Source organism: Cupressus sempervirens, chromosome 11 (assembly GCF_028749045.1).
Source record: "Cupressus sempervirens isolate cs-2001-9-10 chromosome 11, ASM2874904v1, whole genome shotgun sequence".
Taxonomy (NCBI): domain Eukaryota; kingdom Viridiplantae; phylum Streptophyta; class Pinopsida; order Cupressales; family Cupressaceae; genus Cupressus; species Cupressus sempervirens.
This window is the reverse complement of record NC_143128.1, coordinates 28,194,213-28,216,147: the sequence shown is the minus strand read 5'-3', so window position 1 is coordinate 28,216,147 and position 21,935 is coordinate 28,194,213. Positions and strand designations below refer to the sequence as shown.

Below are 21,935 nucleotides of genomic sequence, written 5' to 3'. Positions count from 1 at the left end.
TGCCAAAAAATGACATTGAGAACAAGTTAAATTTTATCAAAGATGAGACCACAAAAGGACTTGAAATTTTAGTGGAACAAAAGAAGTTAATTTTTTTCACAAATGACAACTATAAAGAAAATTATATATGGAAATTTCTAGCTTTCCGATAATTTAACATAATAATAATAAATCTTTTGCAAAATATTGATGGAATAACATGTTTTCCTTTTAAGCTCTTTCAATGAGAACTATATTATATGGTTCCTAGGTTACCATCGTAATATGATTTTAGTATTCATTAGATACACAAAAAAATGTTTCATAAGCATCATAAGAGATGTATAATTATTGATATGATAGATTTGTGTGATATATTTATAAAAAAAATTGATAAATAATAGATGTGTGAGATATATTTGTGAACATAATGTAGTGAAGAATTGTTTCTTATGTGTATTGTATTTGATACATTAGAATCGAAGATAATAATTCTATAGTTAAATCAATTCAAAAGTAATGTATAAGTATTCCAAAAGTTATTATCACTAATATTAAGACAACCTTATAAAAGTAAGGGGATCCCCCCCTCCAGGCCCCCACCATACCCCCCTCACCCGCCTCCCCACCTTAAAAGCCTCAACTTTCCTAATAATTTTTTCCAACAATGAGATGAGAAAGAAGGATAAACTCGTAAGGATTTTGTATTAAAGAAAATTAAGAAACACAAAATGATAATGATAGTAATAGTTAAAATTCCTATCTAAGGTGAAATATTTGATAAGGATCAAAGAAAATTGTCACATGGTTTAAAGTAGATGTCAAACAAACCCAATTTGACACTCAACCAATTGTTCCCTTTGAATAAATTTAACAAGCTTTCAATGTTTGAGGTCTTTCTTTGTTAGTAGATATTCTTCCCACTTTAGCTCATCTCGGTGACTCTTTTAATGACCTTGTTAACTTTGAAGCTAATGACACTCACCTAGAGACATCTTTAGTACAACTAGATGGACAAGTTTTCATTGTGTCCGTTAAGTAACTCTAGATACAAGGCAATGCTTCCCTCACCATAAAATAGAAAAATAATGACATCCTTCTCGAAATCCTTGCAAGAGTGTAGCTTAATGTGAACATGAAATGTTCCAAAACAAATATGTATATATGACTTTTTTCAAAGTATTAATTTTTTTAATTTAATAAATTTGATATTATATTATATATAGACCTAGTATTATATATTTAAAGGAATTCAATTAATCACATATAATATACTTTGATCTTTTGAATCTAACCTTACCCATTCTCAATTGTACTAGTGAAGACGATTTTTATATTTATTATCTATACATCCATCTTTAAATCAAATTGTAAATTAATGTATCATAGTTTATCTATTAACAAACCAATAATAATTATTATTAATATAATATCAAATAAAAATTCTTATCGTGCCACATTAACGACCAAATGTCATTTTGTTCTCATTATTTCTTTCGATTGCATTCGCGCTTGCATTGGACTGTAATAATTCGTGTGGGGGTTTTCGTAATCGAGAGAAATTTCATTTTGAGAAAGAGGGTCCTCTACTTTGTCTATGGAGTGAGGAGTAGTGCGAAGAATTGCCTCTGGTTCGGCTTAGTTTTGCTCGCTTGGCATCTCATATTTGATAAAAAGGTAGTAACCGTTCCACACTCTCGTTTTTCATAATTGTTCTTCTCAATGAAAATGCATTTTCATAATTGTTATTGTTTGTTGGGGATAGGGTTTTTCCTCTTAGTCATCTGCAAATTCCTCTTTATATTTGTGATCTCTTTTACATTCTAATATTTTGGTGAATTTTTGCTATCAGTTGGAGCGAGCTACCGAGAACAAAAACCTGTTGGATTACATAGGGACATTTCTACTTTGTCTTCTGTGTGCCTCATTTCTATGGCTATTCAAGACACTATTGGTGAAGATTTTGGCTTTGAATTTTCATGTGAAAACATATTTTGACAGAATTCAGGAGTCCATATTCCATCAATATGTGCTTGAAACTATATCTCCGCCCCCAATGATCCAAATCCATCAATCCTCTGCTCTAGCAGATACAAATAATACGAACAATGCAGGACACGTGGAAATTCAAATAGATCCTCCTGATAACAAGAATAATGAGAGGGCAGGGCTCAAAGAGGAAGGGAGCACCAATGGGATAACTATTAAACAACTGAAGAAGCTGAATCAGAGGAATGTCTCTGCTTGGAAAATGAAGAGATGGATCCGAAATATCAGGCATTCGGGAATCGCTAACACAATTGACAGGTCTTTGAATTACCATAAACATGATCCGAAGATCGATAGTGAACGTCAAGTAGCAATTAAGGCAAAGAGGATATTTGAAAATGTTGCTAAGCGTGGAACATAGTATGCATCCACTGACTTGTTCTTTGAAGTAATACCTTTACCTCACATAGGCTTTGTCCTACAATGAGGTGCCGTACTAAGCTTTGTTTTTGTTATTCAAGAATTAGAAAGCTAACATTTAATAGTCCATAGATAATGCCAATTCTAGTTTCTGGTGGATTGTTCCAATAAAAATTTGTAGCAGGCAATACTATTGGCAGTTTATTTATGTCTTAACAGAACGCCATTGCCATTTAAACTGGCATCCTCACACAATAAGATCCACAAGCACTCTTGATCTGACCATGTACCCATTCATGTGTTTGGTAATTAAACCATGAACTAATACCAAAACGGCTCTGCTAAGCATCATGTGCAACAGTTTGTATTGTATGATCACTTTGGTGCTAATGCCATTGTTCTCAAACACCTGACTTTTACAAAAGCACCAAGGAAAAAGCATGAACCCACTAGCATAAATAGGACCAGAGAATATCAGGAAAATCCATGGCTCATGGTTCATTTACTTCTGGGAAAATGAATATGTTTCAGAATTAGTTTTTCTTACTTAAATTAGAGTCCCATCTTTTGTAGTTATATTGAGGAAGATGACCTGCTGAAGTTAATGAGGAAAACAGAGGTGAGCAGAGTCTTTCCCCAATTTACAGGAGCCTCAGATACAGGAAGGATCACTGAATCGTCTCTTGCAAACTGGGTGGTATGCTATTTCAAATCAGTTCCATACTGCTTTTAAGTATCACTCCCAACATATAGCTAGATGTGGCTTTGTTCGGAACGTTGTGCTTATTTCATGTTCTTTTGACCTAATTTTGCTGTTTTATTCTGACGAAAGCAGCACAAAATAAGTTAAACTAGGCAATACTGATTATCTAGTTCTATTAGCTCTTTCTTGGGACATACTGACTAATGTATCTTTTTTGTGGCAGATGAATGTTTTTGAAGAAAGGAAATTACTTTCCCGGTCTCTTAATGACTCCAAAACTACAGTTAAACAGCTACACAGACTCATCAATGAAGTTGTGGTTATAATCATAGTAATGTTCTCTTTGGTACTTCTGGGCATTGCCAGCACCCGTGCTATTGTTATAATATTAACTTCCCTTCTGCCTGTGGCTTTCATGTTCGGAAATACCTGCAAAACAATCTTTGAAGCCATTGTGTTTGTATTTATCACGCATCCATTTGACGTGGGTGATCGGTGTATTGTTGGAGTTCAGGTAAAAGTCATCCTTCTTACCTTTCACAAATGACTGAAATGAGTGAAGATTCACCTATGAACAAAAAAAGAAAAAGTAGAAAATGTTACAGATTGGTTTTTGAATACAACTGTACAACTAATTGATATTTGAATGGTACAGATGGTTGTGGAAGAAATGAACATCTTCACTACAGTGTTTCTGTTGAGTGATAATGAGAAAGTATACTACCCCAACTCAATATTATCCACGAAACCAATCATTAACTATCATACGAGTCCAGATATGGGAGTGAGTTTTGACTTCTTCGTGGATGCTACTACTACTATGGAAAAAATTGCTGCGCTTAAGGAGAGAATAAGCAGGTCCTTTTATTTATGATTTTTTTTAGCAATGGTATAATATGAGGCACAGTTACACATAAATCTACAAACACCCTTACATACGAAATACTTGATTGGGTTAATCACATAAAGTTTTTAGAAATTTATTCTTAAATCTCAGCAACAAGAGAATCATAAACAAACTCATCTAGGTCCATTGGTCCACTTTGGCCTAAAGGCCAGTAAGGTTAGGTTAGCTTATCTTATTTATGAAACAGGTATTTCCTTGATTTGTATGAATATTTAGGCATTATGTTTGTTTATGCAGCTATATTGAAAGCAAGCATCATCATTGGCACCCAGACTATAATTTGTTTACTAGGGAGATTGAGAACACTAATAGGATGAGAATGGGCCTTTGCCTCAGACATACAATGAATTATCAAAACATAAGTGAGAGATCAAATAGAAGATCTGCATTGCTACTGAAAATGAAGGATATGCTTGAGGAACTTCAAATTAATTTTGCCTGAAAAAATGCCTGTTAAGTTTGCTAGGTCTACTGTAAGATGAGATCCTCATTCATTTCTAATGAGTTGAGGTAAATAAAGAATAACAATTTTTATTGGAAGTGTTTCTTTTTCTTTGTTTTTATTTAATGACTATTTCATTACTTATCTTGGAATCTACATTGGTAATTATAAGGACAAATTCTTTTGGATTGTGTTTTGCAGGGAACAAAGCTCCATTGCTTTGTGCACAAGGTACATGTTTCTGGTTTTGCATGTTCTTTGCCAAAAAATAGAATTTCTGAGGTATGAAGTACAGGTAGAAATACATTTTATTTACTAGTATTATGGTTTCTTTGAATATAATATTTTAAAAAATTTGTATGCTATGGTAGTGAGCTAGTGAGAGTAAATTTCGCAGCAATTGTCACTCAATATCTTCAGCATTTTTGGCTTAAAAAACAAGGTGAGGCCTCTGTATGTTATGATTCTTGAATGGGCACAGATTGTCGTGATAGCTTACAAAGTTTGCTGGGACAAGGGGTGCTATCATGCAGATATTTCTTCAGCCTTTAAAGGAGTTGATATGCTCTCTCTTTTTCTTGCCTGTAGTTTCCCTCTTGCAGATTATTTTGAAGATGCTGTTGCTATCAAGGATTCCACATTTTTTATTCTAGTTGCAGGGAGTATGTTCATTTGTTCATATGTAAAGTCTTCATTTACGTTCCTAACCTTTCCATTATAATATTTTGATGAATTTGTTCTATCAATTTTGGCTAACTATATCCTTTTAAGGCCATTAAATTTACCTCAGCTTATCTTATTTATGAGATAAACATTTCCATAGATTGTTTTATTATTTAAGTGTTTTGTTTGTTCATGTAGCCATATTAAAAGCAAGTCTCATCATTTACACCCAGAATATAATGTGTTTATCAGGAAGATTAAGAGCATTAATAGTGTGAAAAAAGGCCTTCGCCTCAGATAGACAAGAAATTCTCAGAACATAGGTAAGAGTCAAATTGAAAAATTGTTTTGCAACTGAAAATGAAGGAAATATTTGAGGAACTTAAAATTGAATTTTAGCTTTTGCGTTAAGACGTGCATGTTTAAGTTTGTTGAGCCTTTTGCAGATAGGTATGCATTATCATTGAGTAGAGGTGGTTAGCAAAAGAAATTGGTTTTCTCAAGGTTCCGTATATTTTCATCTTTCTTTGGTACTCTCCACACTTAAGCAGAGCATAATATTTTTTTTGTGGGGAATCTTTCCATTGTCAATTTGCATACTGTTTCTATGACTACTGTGGAATCTGCACTGAAATTTACAATGATGACTTTTTGGATTGCAGGCAACAAAGTTATATTGCTTTTTACACGTAGTATGTGTTTTGTGGAATTGCCTTCTTTTGCCAGAACATATAATATCTAAGGTATGAAGTGCAGACAGAAACATACTCATTGTGGGATGTTGACATCTATTTTAGCAAGATTGCACTAGTATTTTTAAATCTGATTTTTACTACACATCTGTATCAAGTATTCTTCCTGTGCTCTTACATAATGTAATATTGCAGTAGGATTTTCAATATTGTTTATGGTAGAGTTGCATATTCAAAACTAAATCAGGTAATTATTTACATCTTTAGAATACTGGGAAATATGACTCCTGAGAAAGAGCACAACAATATCCTCCTCCCTGTTCACCTCTATGACTTGTGATCATACCCACATTTTCACATTTATTTTGAAGAACATTAGCATTTGTGAGTTTTGTGTCTACTAGTTACTATAGCTCGCCCTCAGACTGCTATATTTGAATTGGTTTTTCAGAAATCTTTGAGCAATAGTGTTGTTTTTGAAATCTATGCATGATTTCTTTACAATGCATTGAAGAAAGTGTTTCTCTCATCTGTACAGCAGTGAGCAAATTTTGCAACTTGCCAGTGTAGAAATAGCATAAATTGTCAGTAAGGAAAACAAGACTTGATGACTTGTAGTTGTCTTGTAGTTTCCTCAACATCTTAATTATCTAATCAAATTATGGCCTCTTTTAATATAAGTGATAGTTTTTGACAAATATAAGTGATATTTTTTGAGTTGTATGCTAAAAGTGAGCTAACGAGAATGAAATTTGCAGGAATTGTCACTCAATCTTCAGCATTTTTGTCTTTGAAAACAAGTTGAGCTCTCTGTATGCCACATTTCCAAGCAACAAGAATGGGAGTGGATCTAATACTCTCTCCACAGAAGGTGGGAACTTTCTGAATAAGTCCAATTTTTGCAGATATGCAGAAGGAATTGAATAGGGGTATGGTATGATGCAGATATTACAGCATCATATATTACATTTTTAAGGAGTGGATGTGTTCTCTCTTTCTCTAGCCTCTAATATTACAGCTGTAGGATTGAGCATCCTTGAAGCATGGTTGGAACTATTAAGAAGCAGCAGCTCCTCAGTGAGGGAGATTATTTTGATAAAAGACATGTTCCCTTCAACATGATTTCAGAGACATCTATGTCTTGTGTTTTTTGTGTTGCAGCTTTACTGAAGGCAGCAATATATCCTCATTGAAGTCCTCAAGCCATAAGTTAGTAGTAATGACTGTGTACACATACAATCTTGTACAAAATAAAGAAATCATGTTCATCCTTTAATAAATATAATGCCAACAGTAAAGGCATGGAGAAGTTCATGAAAGTCATGCAAGTGCAAATTGGTTTTCTTGTCAACTTGTTATTACCACTTTGCATCTAATTTTTAGATTGGACTACAGTAGGGAGATAATTAAGTACTTGAAAAAAATAGGAGGTCCATTTGACATTATTGCAGGTCATATTGATCCAAATATGGATCAAGTATTGAACCAGTTTTTGATACATCAAAATAGAACTATAACTCATTCTTCTGCAGTTTGGGCTACAACCTACCCATCTATATATTTAAAGGGAAGAGCATTCTTTTATCCACATGAAAGAATCGGTATACAACTTCAATGTCCTTCCATTTATGATCTCAAGCTGAAAGAACCTCTCTTTTTAAGAACTATAATTAATGTACGACAGATACCGACAACTTTTTGAAGAAAAACTGACTCGCTTTGAAGAGTTATAGCTCATCTAATTAAATTTTCAAACTTTTAAATTTCTAATATTTTAAGAACTACAATTTATTATGAAAGTCAAATTTAAATATGTTTTTGTAGCTTCTTTCAACACTACACTTATTCGACAACAATGAGCCAGCGTTTAAAAAAAACCAATCTGGCATGTTTGCACTCTCAGTATGTTATGCTTTTAACCTCATTGTTGGAAAAATAAAATAAAATGAACAAACTTGTCATAACAATCTCTGTAATTTCTAGAAGAGGTTTCACAGTTAGGCTCGACTACAACAACGCAAATCTAATTACTTCACATCCATGGTAAATATAGTTTTTTCCTTGCTTTGATATTGGATTTCAGAAACATTTTCTCCTCCTTATTTGTATGGCTCATTTATTTTTATTTGCCATGGATTTAGGGCGGCTTTTTTAGTATACAATATTTCAACAAAAGAGAAGAGTAAGAATAGTTACACAAATATCCAGTACAATTGTCATATGCATTGAAATAACTAAAATTTTATTGAAGAGCAAATGAAAGAGTCTTAATAACCTTGAGGAGACCACGGCCTAAGGGGCTATGGAACATAACATTTAACACATTTTCAAGTTTTTTCCTTATGCAAGTTTTCTATTGCGATTCTTTGATATCACCTCTCCATAAAAGTAGGATAACAATAACAACACTAGTAGTCCACTCATTTGGGTTATTTCTTTATGTGGCACCATTAAAAATTCTCTTGATGTGTGGAGCAAGAATTTAGCAAGTGGTCCTTCATTGTCCTGAGTAAGTTGTCTCTAGCAGCCTTGCATCCCTCATTAGACCAAGGGTAGGTTAGGAAAGTGTTTGAACTTTTCTTCATAGGATGAGATCTCCTACACGTTGTCAAAGTCTTGTGCATTAAAGTGATCAGTATATTGCTGCAATATACTCACTTCTATAATCGTTTTCCTTGAGGGTGTTGCTCAAGTGCAGCCACACAAAGCTTTCAGTTTTCTTGCTTCACAAGGAATATAACTTTTGTCTGATTTTTTCTATTAATGTGTTTGGTTTCCCCTCATTAAAGTTCATTTGCATGGATTCCAAACTTAACAAAGAGATGTAATGTTCAGGTTTCATTTTTGGTAAGCCAACCCCCAATATTGAACTCTAACAACTTCTAAATATAATTTCAAGCATAAATCACATAATAAACCATACTTTCGCCCATTGTAGTTTTGTAGTGACAATGGAGTTATATGCTTCATATGTGGGTTTAAATGTGATAATATGCCAATTTTGTGACAGCATAGAATTAGAATAGGTTTCTAGGTTTAGTATGTATGCTCATTGAGAAATAAATATGTGGCTTTTAAGAGCCTTTTTTTCTTATTTTGTTATTGATTATTTATAATTAATATATTACTAGGCTCATAGTCTATTTGTTTAAAAATAAATTACTTTCTCTAAAGTAGCACAAGGAGCTTTGCTATGTAGATTTCTTTTCTTGTAGATCTTGAAGCTTTTAATGGAAAGGTAACAAGAATCCATCCTAATTGTTGCCCCCTTTATATTTTTTCGAGCCAATACTTATGTAGGTCTTCTTTATCTACTTTTATTATTCAAACCCATGATTCTCTTATTGGGATTGTGATACCTCTATTCCCCTTACTTGTTTCAATACATTTATTCCTCATTGATACTTCATTGTATCCTTCAAAATTTAGAACATTAAATATATCATGCTGATGTTCTTTCATAGGAAAAATAATGTGTTCTTTCTTTGTGAAGGGCGCTGACCTTAGTTTTTTCTTTTATAGGTAGCCTCTACAATTCCTACTTGTGATGCAATGTTGGTAGATGTAAAAGAATGTGATTTATATCATTTTATGGTTGTAGTATGATGTTAAGGAATGTAAAAGTATTTTAAATCTTAGGTTTGGTGTTCCCATTTGGTCTGCAAAAAAATTTGTGTTGTTTTGAGTATCAACCTATATGCAAAGATAGTGTATCAATTTATATAAATGTTTTGCATTCCTACACATTCAATGAATTTGGTGATATGACTCTGTTTATTGCTTTGTCAATGTTAGTGATGTTATGTTGAGCATTTGTAAGTGTCCTGGAGGTTTGCATCATTTTTGGAGTATTAATTTTAATGTGCATTAACAATTCTATTTTTGTGAGTTGAATTGAGTTGTTTAAATTTGTGTGGTAAAATCCTAGGTAGCTCCTAAAATTGGCAACCACATGCAAACTTCAAATGCTTGTATATATATTTTCCTTCATTTTTTTATTTGGATAAAAACCAATGATTATCTTAATTAATTCGAACCCCTTGATCATGATAGTGACCTCATAAATGCATCGCCATGGACTAATTCTGACATGAAATATAAATCCACATAGAGGAACAAAACATAATCTACCAAAAATAAATTCAAAATGTCTCAAAACATTATCTAAAGACACTTATCAATATTTCATACCATGTACAATTTGGCTATGGAGGTAGCTACCCAAGATATAGAGGTATGATCAAAAGTGTTATAACAAGAGATAACCAATATGAGAAGAATAAATTGTATTCTCATCAAGAATGCATTTGGATGGAACCAATAGAATTAAGTTCACATGAGACGCCTTGGTCAAATAGGCCAAGGTGAGATATAGGAAAGTATAAGATTATGTAAACATCTTAGTATTATGCCTTTATACATAAAGTGATAACTTATTACCCACCTAATGTAGAAAAGTGCTAATATGATAAGTCCACCAAAGGTGAAAGTGACACTTAAGGTGGAAAAGTGAAAATGTAATAATACCACTAAAAGGGGAATATTCATATGTAGACCTAAGTAAGCTTAAGTACATGTGTATTTATGGCCTAGAAGAAGTACTAGGTACAACACTTAAAACATACCAATGAAATGTGTTGCTTTCTCATCTAATCCTTAGTAAGATGAAGAATGCAAGGCTAATTAAAGAAATTTCAAATAATATAAGAAAACAAAAAAACAAACATAAGGAAACATGAATGATTGATAAAAATTTAAAAGCTAAGATATGTTATTTTAAAAGGAAAGAATTAATAAGTTTCAAAAATTACAACCCTAGAGTCTTTTTAAGGGAGCTACAAAATAATGAAACCAAGAGAAAATAATATCATTAATGCTCACTTGTTGGATTCTGTGAAGTTCCTCTTTTAATGCCCAAAGAGAAAAGTAGATATAACTTGTTTTATGGTAGAGACACATTATACATGTACGGAGGCAGTTGAACCTAGATTTCATTGGATAACTCTTATGGGTTATGAAGTAGATCCATTTGTTGTAACATAACATGTGTATGCCATACTTGCTTCTGAGAAGGATCCCAATTCAAAAAGATGGGGAACTTATCAAGAGAAATCTCAGAAGGTATGGGAGGAGTTGAGAAGAAGTTCAAGAAAGAAGAAGGTGCATAAAATAGTTGATAGCATTGTAGAGAAAGAAGGAATTTCTAAAGAGAAGATGGAAGAACATAGAAACAAAGTGAATCTATGCAATCTAAAGAAAAGGTTTCTACCCCTATGATGGTACAAGGTGAAGCTATTATTGAGCCTAAACCTTTAGACATACTAGACTCACTTACTCTAGTGGCCTCATCTACAAATATTTCTCCTACATTGTAGAGAGTAACAAGAAGATTATCAAAGAGAACACCACCTGCAAAGGTTATGAAGGGTGAGGTCTCGAAGGTATATTTAATTGGTGAACAAATTGTGAGGCCTACAAGAACACCTAGACCTAAGGCTACGTTAGCAATTTGGCTAAGGATAGTTGATAGGGTTGTCCTTAATGGAAACATAACACAAATTTTGAGGTAACTAAGTCAAAAGACAAGTTTAGCTATAGGATACTTAGAAAGTTGTCAAAGTATAATAGTGGTAAAAAAGAAACAGTCATACAATTTTTTTTAGTGAGCTTCACATAAGGCATATGAAATTAGACAATCTTAGAAGAAGGTAGTATGGACATCATAGATGATGTGTGTAAGGCTGCTAAAGTTTAAGATAAGTTTTGAATAAGTTTGTTAATCTCATATTGGTTTTGACAAGGTGCTAACAAAACACTTAGTCATTATTTAATAGAATTACACTACAAGCCAAGTGATCAGAGCAAGCCAAGAAATCAGTGTGAACTAAGTGATCAAGGCATACCGAGTATTAGTTTCCAAACAATACATGCTAAGTAATATACATAGTCAGTGCTGAGAAGATAGTGTCGAGTCACTCATAAGATGAGTAAATAGAGTATGCTATGTCATTTAGAAGATGAATTACAACATTGATGATACAGTGAATGTTGAGCATTAGTGACTTCAATTGCCGAGTGAACAGTTTTGGACATAATTGTTTGTAATGACACAAACTTCTATGTAAACCATTTTTGGGCTAACTTAACGATTGTTTTATGAATTCTTATGTAGTTCATGCAACCAATAAAATTGAGGGATGTTCTAAGAGGAAAAATGGATCAACCTAAGCCATTGATTCTAACCTAACCCTAGGTAAAATTTCTGTTTACTTAAGGAGACAAATCATAAATAGTTAGTATTGCATGAAGGAAGAGAAGGAGATACAAGAGACACATGCTAAGTATAGAGAGCATTCATGATGGCTATGGAGATTGTGACAATGTTATGAATTGTAGAATCAATTAGAGAGAATAGAGAAAAGTAGAGAGAGGACAGAGGAGACATATTTAATTAGAAGGATCAAGTACACACCAAGAAAGAGAAGATCTGACATCTAGCAATAGAGTGCTAACCAAAGGATTATGGTGCTAAATAATTCTAACAAGCAATGTAGAGAAAATCTCCTAACAAAGTAGTCTTAACAAGCTTGTGTAAAATTCTTAATCGAGTACTTGTTTTATTGCAAGTTTAAGTCCTCTAACAAGGCACACTTTTAGTAAGGTGTTTAAATCCTTTAACAAGGTGAGACTTAATAGTCTTTGTAAGCCTTTAACAGGGTAGACCTTTCATAGGGTAGATCATAATTTATGGTCAAACTTCTTGTAACTTTAATTGGCTACACTTTATAGTTGTAGCTATGAAGATTTGTGGGTGTCATCCTTGCCCCAGTTTTACCTTCTTATTGGAGGGTTTTTGGGTAACAAATTTATTGTGTCATGTGTTATTTGTTTCATGCTATGGATGAACATGTATAGTTAGCTATTTCAACTTACATGCTAAATTATGAGATGTATGTATGGTGAAGGTTTTATAGTTAAAGTTTTAAAGTACTAATTCATCCCCTCGCTAGAGTTTTCTTTCCCATTGTTATTTCCAACAATTGGTATCAGAGCCTTGTTCTTTGAAAAGGAAAGCTTTATAACTTTGAGAAAAGACGTTGAAGATGGAAGTCTATAAGTTGGGAAAGACTATTGAGAACTAGAAGATTGAAATCCATCTTGCCCTACACCAACTCATGGAAGCAAGAGATGAACTACAACATTCATTGAGAAGAAGGAAAGAGATATCTATTGAGCAGAATGACACTCATTATCAAGAAAAAGACACTACTGAATTTTTTGCAAATTGAAACTCAAATGAGTTTGATGTAGCTATTGTAGATCCGATGGAAAAGAATGGTGCCCTAATTGAAGAGGTCAAAAATCTTAAGATAGAACAAGAAGTCCAATTTGTATTTCTACGTGAGGTAACCATGTAGAAGAAGAAATCCAAGGAGGAAAAAGTCATTATTGAAGATGACAAAAGAACACTAACCAATAGATTGTATGAGAAGACATCAAATGTGTAAAAGATTCCTAACATGCAATTGGATACAATGAATCAATTGATGATTTCCAATCATGAATTGAATGGAAAAGATATTGAGATCACAAACCCTGAAGTTAAAGCATAAACAACCGAGGAATGAATTGAGAAATGAAAAGGAATTTGCTAAAAGTTTCAACAAACCTAGTGAAGCCATCAAATATTTTGAGAAACTGATGAGATTTCATAGATCTAATAATGATACTGTTGGATTGGGATACACCAAAACTGAGGAAGGAGAATCATCTAAAAGTGGTGAACAATGAAACAAAAAAGGTAAGAACTATGAACCCACTTATCATAATTGTGGAAAGTTAGGTCATACAATAAATGTTTGCAGGAGCAATAATGCAAATTAGAACCCTAAGTAGAAATTCAAGGGTTATTGTCATAAGTACAATAAGCAAGGACATTAGACACATGAATGAAGAACCAAGACCTTAAGCACACAAATATTTGAAGGATATTGTCATAATTGTCAGAAGTATGGACATAAAACATATGAATGTAGATCTAATGCCAAGTGGGCATCTAACAAGTAGACAAAGGTACAACAAAATGAAATATCCTACAATTAGGTTTACAATACAAGGTACACTTGTCACTATTTTCAAGAATATGGACATGTTCCTAAGAAATGCATTAGAACACATTTCTAAGGAAACTACAATAGATGGTTGAGTGAGACTACATGCTTTAGTTGTTTTAAGACTGGTCATATCAGTAGAAATTGTCCAACTAGATCACCAACACCAAGTAATGGAAACAATAAAGGCAATGAAAAGGTCAATGTTGAGAAGGTCAAAGTGCAAATGAACAAGACATGGAAGAAGGAAGATTTCAGCACATCAATTTTAGATGAGGTCACTTCATCCAATGGATTAGGTGATCTCATCACCTCCAACTAGGCAATCAAAAGTATGTGTGGGACTGATATTTCAATAATATATTTTAAATCAATTCTGAGAATCTAAGTTCTGAAAAGATTATATATGCATGAATTAAGATGCAATGCATATACCGAGTGAGTTGGAAACCCTATGTTGACCGAGATTACAGCTGTGTAAGTATTAAGAATTTATTATAGAATTTTAAGGGTTATACAATTGTTTCTCAACTCATTTGCATTCACCAATGATTAAAGAGAGCATGAAGGTGAATTGCAATAGGAGATTCTTGCATTTGTGAACTGAATTCAACTAAAACTTGACATATTCATAACATTGGAAAAGTATTTTACTAGTGTCGAGTTTTGTTGTTTAAATATTCGTGAACCCTAAGTATCAAATATGGAAACTAGCTCTTCTGCAAGTGTTAGGAAGGAAGGAAGGAAAGGAAGTGTTTAATGTGAAATCAATTAGTAATGATGTAAGACAACCACCTTTTTGAGCAATACCTAAAATTGCTTATAAAGGAGACCCGTCTAGTGCATTGTTGATGATACCACCAAAGGTTCTTATGATTTAGGATGTCAGGTGTTGTTATACATGCAAAGTTGGAAGTATAGGAGACATGGAGATAAGGGATTTGTACAGTCAACTTTGTGTAGATGAAGTCTTAAGGGAAGAGAATAAAATTGTAGAAAAGAAAGGGTTGAACTATGCCTTAGATTTCCCTAATGTATTCAAAATTGAATGGACAAAGATTGTGCTCGGTAGATACATGATGACTTTGTATGGTTGGAAAATGGACCAATTAAGATCACTGAAAGGATCATCAACCGAGGGACATGGTATCCTACCCTAGATAGACCGAAGAGAATGTGAAATGATTCAAAGGAGATAATTTAGAAGAACATAGGTGTAATATGGAACAAGAGGGGAATTTCTATAGTTTTTATCTTAGACCCCTTAATTGACTTTTTTGTGAGAGTGATAGCTCACAAGTTCTTTCAATCTAGCAAACCAAATAGTGCATCTTGCATGGATGTATGTTTGGGATACAAAATAGTGAAGAGAGACCACACCTATGACCTTGTTGAGTTGGAGCTTCAAAAACTATTTGAAAACTTGGAGGCAATAAGGAAAGCAAAGAGTGTATCTTGCAAATTTGGTTCTTTACTAGTTTGTATATTCTTTTATGTGTAGAACACATTTCCTACATTTGGAAAAGTTTCTTGGAATACAATAGGTCTATTACAGTACATATTGTAGAATTCATAGAGTAACTTGGAGATAACTTTGACTTAGTGATGACTAGTTATTTTAAGGATTTTAAAAAATCCATGAAACAGAGACTAAGGATTCCTATGTCACTAGTGGAGAAACATTATAATGATGTTTGCTTCTTAGTGGATGTAGATTATACATATGTGCAAGAAACTATTCCTAGGGTTAGATGACTTAATCCCTTGCCATATGTGATCAATGGTGATGAGGCATCTGCAACTATCATAGCTCTATTGGCAAAAGAAATAGATAAAAGTGCCACCTCATTCGGAAACTCTGAGGAAGGCAACTCCATAATTACAATTGACTTGAATATAAATTCTATGTTAAGGAAGAAGAATAAACTTGTGAAGAAGCTGGCGAAGGGGGAGAAGAAGATGAAGATGAAGAAGAGGATGAATAAGTCCAAGTGCCTTTGGCACTCACTCAAGGACAAGGAGAAGATGATGAAGTAAATGACAAAGGTGTCAAGGGAGAAGAAGTTGATGAAACACCCAAACCTACTAAGAAGAAGAAGAGAAAGGATAAGGAATCTAAAGTGGAGAAACCTAAGAAGAAGCTTGTGAAAATTACACAATAGAAGCCATCAATACCTACTACTAGGCCTAACACAAGGGCAACCATCAAGAAAGTTAAGGTTGTTGAGAAACCTAAAGGAAAGAGGACTATTGCCTTTGCAGAGCTGAGCCAACTAGCCAAGAAGAGATATGTGAGGAGAAAATACACTCTAGTGGCTGAGTAGATGAGGAGAAGACATAATCTAATGACATGAGTCAATTCAAGGTGGTAAGCATAGTCCCTCCTCCGACTTAGATAATTTGTGTGACAATATTAATCTGGTTTTGTACACATAGATTTTGATAAGTTAGGAAAGTTTGAACAAAATACTGCTAAAGAAGCCATATATGTGATGATGGCTACATTCAAATCAACTCCTATTGAGATTGCCAACTCCCTACCTAAGAGTCCATATGACCAACTTGAGCAGAAATGACAATATTGTTTACAAATTGAGAGACAGATGAGGGAATCCACTCTAGCCCAAGTAATGCTAAAATTGGATAAGAGGAAGATTACCAAAGCTATGGAAAAGAACAAGTCAAAATTTTCCATAAAATATAGAGCTTTCCATATATTGAACAAGAATATTGAGGATGTGGTGACCAAGAGTACACAAATCTAGAAAAAAATCTATGGGTTATCCACTCCTACAATAAAAGACAAAGGTGAGCAAGAAATGAAAGATCTTAAGAAAGATGAAAAAGCTACAATAGAAACAACACAAGAAGAATCAATAAAGGATGGTAGTATGGGAGGAACTGAGGAAGCAACAACAACAAAAGAAGCCACAGCTAAAGAAGATCAACAAGAGGAACAAAATGTACAAGAAGTACAAGTGCCAAATGACAATCCTCCACATGTAGACCAAGTGAGTCAACATGACTAAATACAAATCAAGGATGTTCCTAATAATTTTTCTTAGAACATCAATCTTTGGATTGATGATTACTTGAAGAAGATATTGAAGGATTCCACCATGGAAAAAAAATTATGCTCAAACTATATTGGTGAGAACTGATGAAATTGAAATGGTAGAAGTGGAAGCAATAGGGGAGAAACAAATTGATGCATTTAGTGTGTCCCCTACAACTATAGAGACAAAAGATCAAAGTGTAAGAACTAAACAACTAAGTGTTATTATTGAAACACTAGTAGCATTGTCTCTAGTGCACTCATTTAAACTAAGCAAGCCTTAGTTACAGTTGAGAAAGATGGAGCATAAGTCAAATTAGGTCAAGAATCCAATCCTATACTTACTCCAAAAATTCAAGGAGAAGCTCAATAGGAAGTGAGACAAGTTGAAAAATCTGAAGAGGTGAAGGTGACTACTACTCTAGAGGAACAAATTTTCATCTAGACTCTGGTTACCTTACTAGTTTTTGTGACTCCTACCAGTACTCAAGTTCTTCAAATCCTGAGACCCAACAACAATTTCTCATCTTTTATACTATTTTAATGCTCGAGAATTTAAAATGCAAAAAAATAAAAAATAAAATGATCAAATAGACCTTCTTCTTTTGTGTAGCTTTTCACGCCACCAAATCTCTGGCGATCTACGGTGGGCGCATTCCCACATTCTCCAAATGCACGACCTTTATGTAATGCGGGGAAGCCCCTTTATGACACGTGGATCAGTGGGTCCATGTTCTTTCTATGGGCTGCAAAGGGTGGAAGTCTCAGTCTAGTTGGCGATTCTATTGGTGCCTACTTACCCGCATTTTGAGTTCTGTCAGATTTCTTGACAATGCAGGGAAGCACATATTGGTCATGTGGTAGGTGGGTCCACCTTCTTTAGGTTGCCACAAATAGGGTGGAAGGGTAGTTACGCAGGTTTAGAAGTGTGCGTTATGAGCACCATCAGATCTCTCAAGATTAGCGGCTGGTTGATGCCCACAAGATGAAGTTGCAAGGAAGTTAAACAATGTAGGCATGCCCCTTTGTGACACATGGCTGGTGTGACATCATGGGCCCACCCTTGTCAAGGAGGTATTGATAGCTCATCCTCAATGGCAGTTGTTAGGAAAGATAGAGTACAAAAAAGGTATCTCATTGGCCCTTCCAGCTGACCAAATATGCAGTTCTGCAGAGTTTTGATCACCGTAGATTCAAATGAAATCAGTGGCTAGTGCATGTTTGCAATATAAAGATGCAAGGATGTTAAGGAATGCAGACATGTGCCTTGCTACCATGTGTTCTTGTGGGCTCAATTTTATTTAAGGTGCCGCCAGTTGTATGCCAGGGTATTGCTGGGTCAGGTTAGGTCAAATCCTGAGTGTTTTTGTGGGCCCAGGTTTTCATGGACAAGCACAGTGAATGGAGAGTCTTTCTCAATCATTGACCTTGTGTAGATCGACGATCAGTGCTTGCTCACAATATAGAAGTACGAGGGAGTTAAACATTGTGGGGAAGCGCCTAAATTCCATGTGTCCTCGCAGGCTCGAGGAGATACGTTGTGGCTAGGTAGTGTGGTTAAGGCTGGAAATTGGTAGTTGCATCATAGTTAGGATTTGAGGAGGTGGAGCAGTTAGTAAAGAAGGTACTGGTCAATCGCATGGAGAATTGTAGAGTGGGAAAATAAAATGAAGTTATTGGCCCACATGGCCTAACTTGGGTGCAATATTCAGTCTACCTACTGATCATGTTGATTCACGAGGTAGAAATAGGGGAATTTGAGTTTTATTGCATGATTCGATCCTTGTGATCAATGCCAACCACCCTCAAATGAGCGCTGAACTCAATGAACATGAGAACACCCCACCATCTTTGATCCGATCCATATACCTGGTTAGAACTATTTAATGGCATCGTTTCTATCTTCTCAGGGCCCTGTTCCAACAAGACCAGATATCATTATGTTTGGATTTGCACTCAGATTAAATTTTCTTCAGATCTCCATGATTATTCTCTGAAGGGCTTAATGGTAGTGGTTGTGGAGTAAATTCAGTAAGAGGACATCTTAGTTATGCTTGAACTATAAAGGCAATTTTTGTAAAATATTGTAAAGGTTGACCCTTCTCTAACTTCTCTGATATTGCTTTGCAATTTCATGGTAAATTCCCTTTGCCTCTGAGCTGTATGACATTCTACCTCATCTCCTTTAGCCATTGATGTAAAGTACAAAAACTATTTGCCTCTCATCGGTGTATTGTGGATATCTACAATCTTGCATGACTATATTTCTTTTGGCCTGTGAATGATATATAAGTGAATCTTCTCTTTCATTGTGTCATTCGTTTAGGTTTTTTGATCTGAATGTGATTGTTAGATTAAAACAAGCCTGAATGTGTATATATTTTGGTGTCATGATGGTTCAATAGTGCATGTATGGGTAGAGATCAGTTTGAATGCTCTATTTTGGTGCATCACCCCCTTAGGTTAGAGTAGGTAGATTTGTTTTCATGCATTCCTTCTCCCCTTTCCTCTCCAAGAATATTTAGGTGCACCCTAATAGTAAAGGAAGCTGGCCTTCTCTAGAGACTCAACCTCATAGTTCAAGTCCCATAGCTTGGAGGTTTTTTCCATGTTTCACAAGGTTGTCCTTAGGTAAAAACTTTGGAAAAGGCTGCAAACCTTTGTGACAAAAAATGTCAAGGAGCTTAGAAGAAATATCTTATGGAGATGTAAGCCTAGATGAGCTGATTGAACTACCCAAGTTTGATCTTAACAAAATCACCATTGAGCATATGAGCATTCTACAGGAAGCTCTATAGAGGAAGAAACAACAAGAGTTGCTAAGAAGGGAGCATATTTCTCGATGCTTTCAATCTTCTAGATACAAATGAAGACAAACCAATTATTAAACAAATGGTACACATTTTTGATAAGATCAATGATGAAGACCTAGATGCAAATACTAAACTATTAGAATGGTCTAAAAGAAAATTTGATACTAAGGTACTTGAAAAGATATCTAGTGCCCTTGCACTATTTTAGGTTGATTTAGCAACCAAGATGGAGAGTGCAAAGGAGGTGTTGGAGAACATTTTTTCTCTTTACACCAAGTTAAGTAATGTGAATCTTTTCACACATGAGATTCAAAGGCATGTTGACTAGCTGGAAGGAGATCTAAAGACTACAAGTGATACATTAAAACTATCTCTTGGTCAAATTCAGTCAGATTTTCAGAGACTACTATCCACTCAAGGTAGTCTTGCTAAGTTGAAAGCACAAGATACTAACATTCCAACTACTTTGATCAGCATTCAATCTATGTTGACCCCACACATGGAAGTCTTGTACAAGGAACTAAACTATTCTAAAACATTGATGAAGAAAGATTCTAATCTCTCCACTCATGATGGCCTAGTTAACCTTGTTACTGAGCTAGATATCCAATATCAATATCTAGAGGTAGCGTGCAAAAATTGGGATGCAACATTGAAAATAATAATGGAGATCCATAAATCATTTTTGGATAAACATACTATCAGTGTACCATCCATGAAAATAAGTGTCAAAAAGGGAGACAATGAATATAAGGGGGATACAATACAAAAAGGGATATAGTGAAGTGAAGGTGAGCAATGCAAAAATAGGGTACAACTAATATACTCAATAGGAGTATTAGATTCAAATACAGAAAAGAAACATTTACTCAGGGTGAGCAATGGAGTAATTGAGGAATGAGGTATGATAGTTTGACATCCATTTTGCAAAATTTTGAAGTTTTGAAATTTTGTATAACAACTAAGTCATAGATATATATTGTCTGATTTGTGCTCATAATAAGGATTGTATATGCATGGAAACATGTTTTTGCCACTCTATCAAAGTGGGGAATTGTTAATCTCAGATTGGTTTTGATAAGGCAGTGAAAAAACACTTAGTCATTATTCAACAAAATTATAGTGCAAGCTGAGTGATCAGAGCAAGTCAAGCAATCAGTGTGAGATGAGTGATCAAGGCATATTGAGCATCAATTGCTATACAATATATATTAAGTAATATACATAGTTAGTGCCGACCACCAGTATGTGCCAAGTAGATAGTTAATACTGAGTCACTCATAAGTTGAGTAAACAGAGTATGTTGAGTCATTCAGAAGATGAGTTACAACATTGAAGATACAATGAATGTCCAGCATCAGAAACTTTAATTGCTGAGTGAACAATTTTGAGCATAGTTGTTTGTACTGGCACAAACTTCTATGTAAACCATTTTTGGGCCAACTTAATGATTGTTTTGTGATTCTAGAAGATGTACACAGATGTATATTATGAATCCCTATGTAGTGCATGCAACTGGTCAAATTGAGGGATGTTCTAAGTGAAAAAATGGATCAACCTAAGCTATTGATTCTAACCTAACCATAGCCAACTTGTGTTTACTTAAGGAAACAAACCCTAAACATTTTGTATAGCATGAAGGAAGAGAAGGAGACACAAGAGAGATGAATGCTAAGTACAAAGAGAACTCATGATGGCTATGGAGGTTGTGACTATTATGAATTGTAGAATCAATTAGAGAGATAAGAGAAAAGCAAAGAGAGGATAGAGGAGATGTATCTAATCAGAAGGATTAAGTACACACCAGTAAAGAGAAGATTTGACATCTAGCAATAGAGTGCTAACCAAAGTATCATGGTGCTGAATCATTCTAACAAGTGATGTAGAGAAAATATCTTAATAGAGTGGTCTTAATAGGCTTGTGTAATCTCTTAACTGAGTGCTTGTTTTATTGCAAGTTTAAGTCATCTAACAAGGCACACTTTTAGCAAGGTGTTTAAATCCTTTAATAGGGTGAGATCTAACTATCTATGTAGAAGACCTTTCATAGGGTAGATCATAATTTATGGTTAAACTTCTATTAACCTTAATTGGCTATACTTTAGAGTTGCAACAGTGGAGATTTGTGGGTGTCATCCCCACCCTAGTTTTACCTTCTCAT

The 21,935-nt window shown here is 34.4% G+C and overlaps 1 protein-coding gene across 1 annotated transcript; it reads left to right on the top strand.

Moving 5' to 3' along the window:
- The first annotated feature begins 1,449 nt into the window (after positions 1-1,449).
- LOC149528066 (mechanosensitive ion channel protein 5-like) lies at positions 1,450-6,988 on the top strand. Its single transcript, XM_089807995.1, has 9 exons — positions 1,450-1,656; positions 1,832-2,388; positions 2,962-3,085; positions 3,315-3,605; positions 3,747-3,949; positions 4,186-4,246; positions 4,642-4,722; positions 4,922-5,102; positions 6,957-6,988. Exons 1-9 carry the CDS (start codon positions 1,450-1,452, stop codon positions 6,986-6,988), a joined length of 1,737 nt encoding a protein of 578 aa, XP_089664121.1.
- The last annotated feature ends 14,947 nt before the right edge of the window (positions 6,989-21,935 follow it).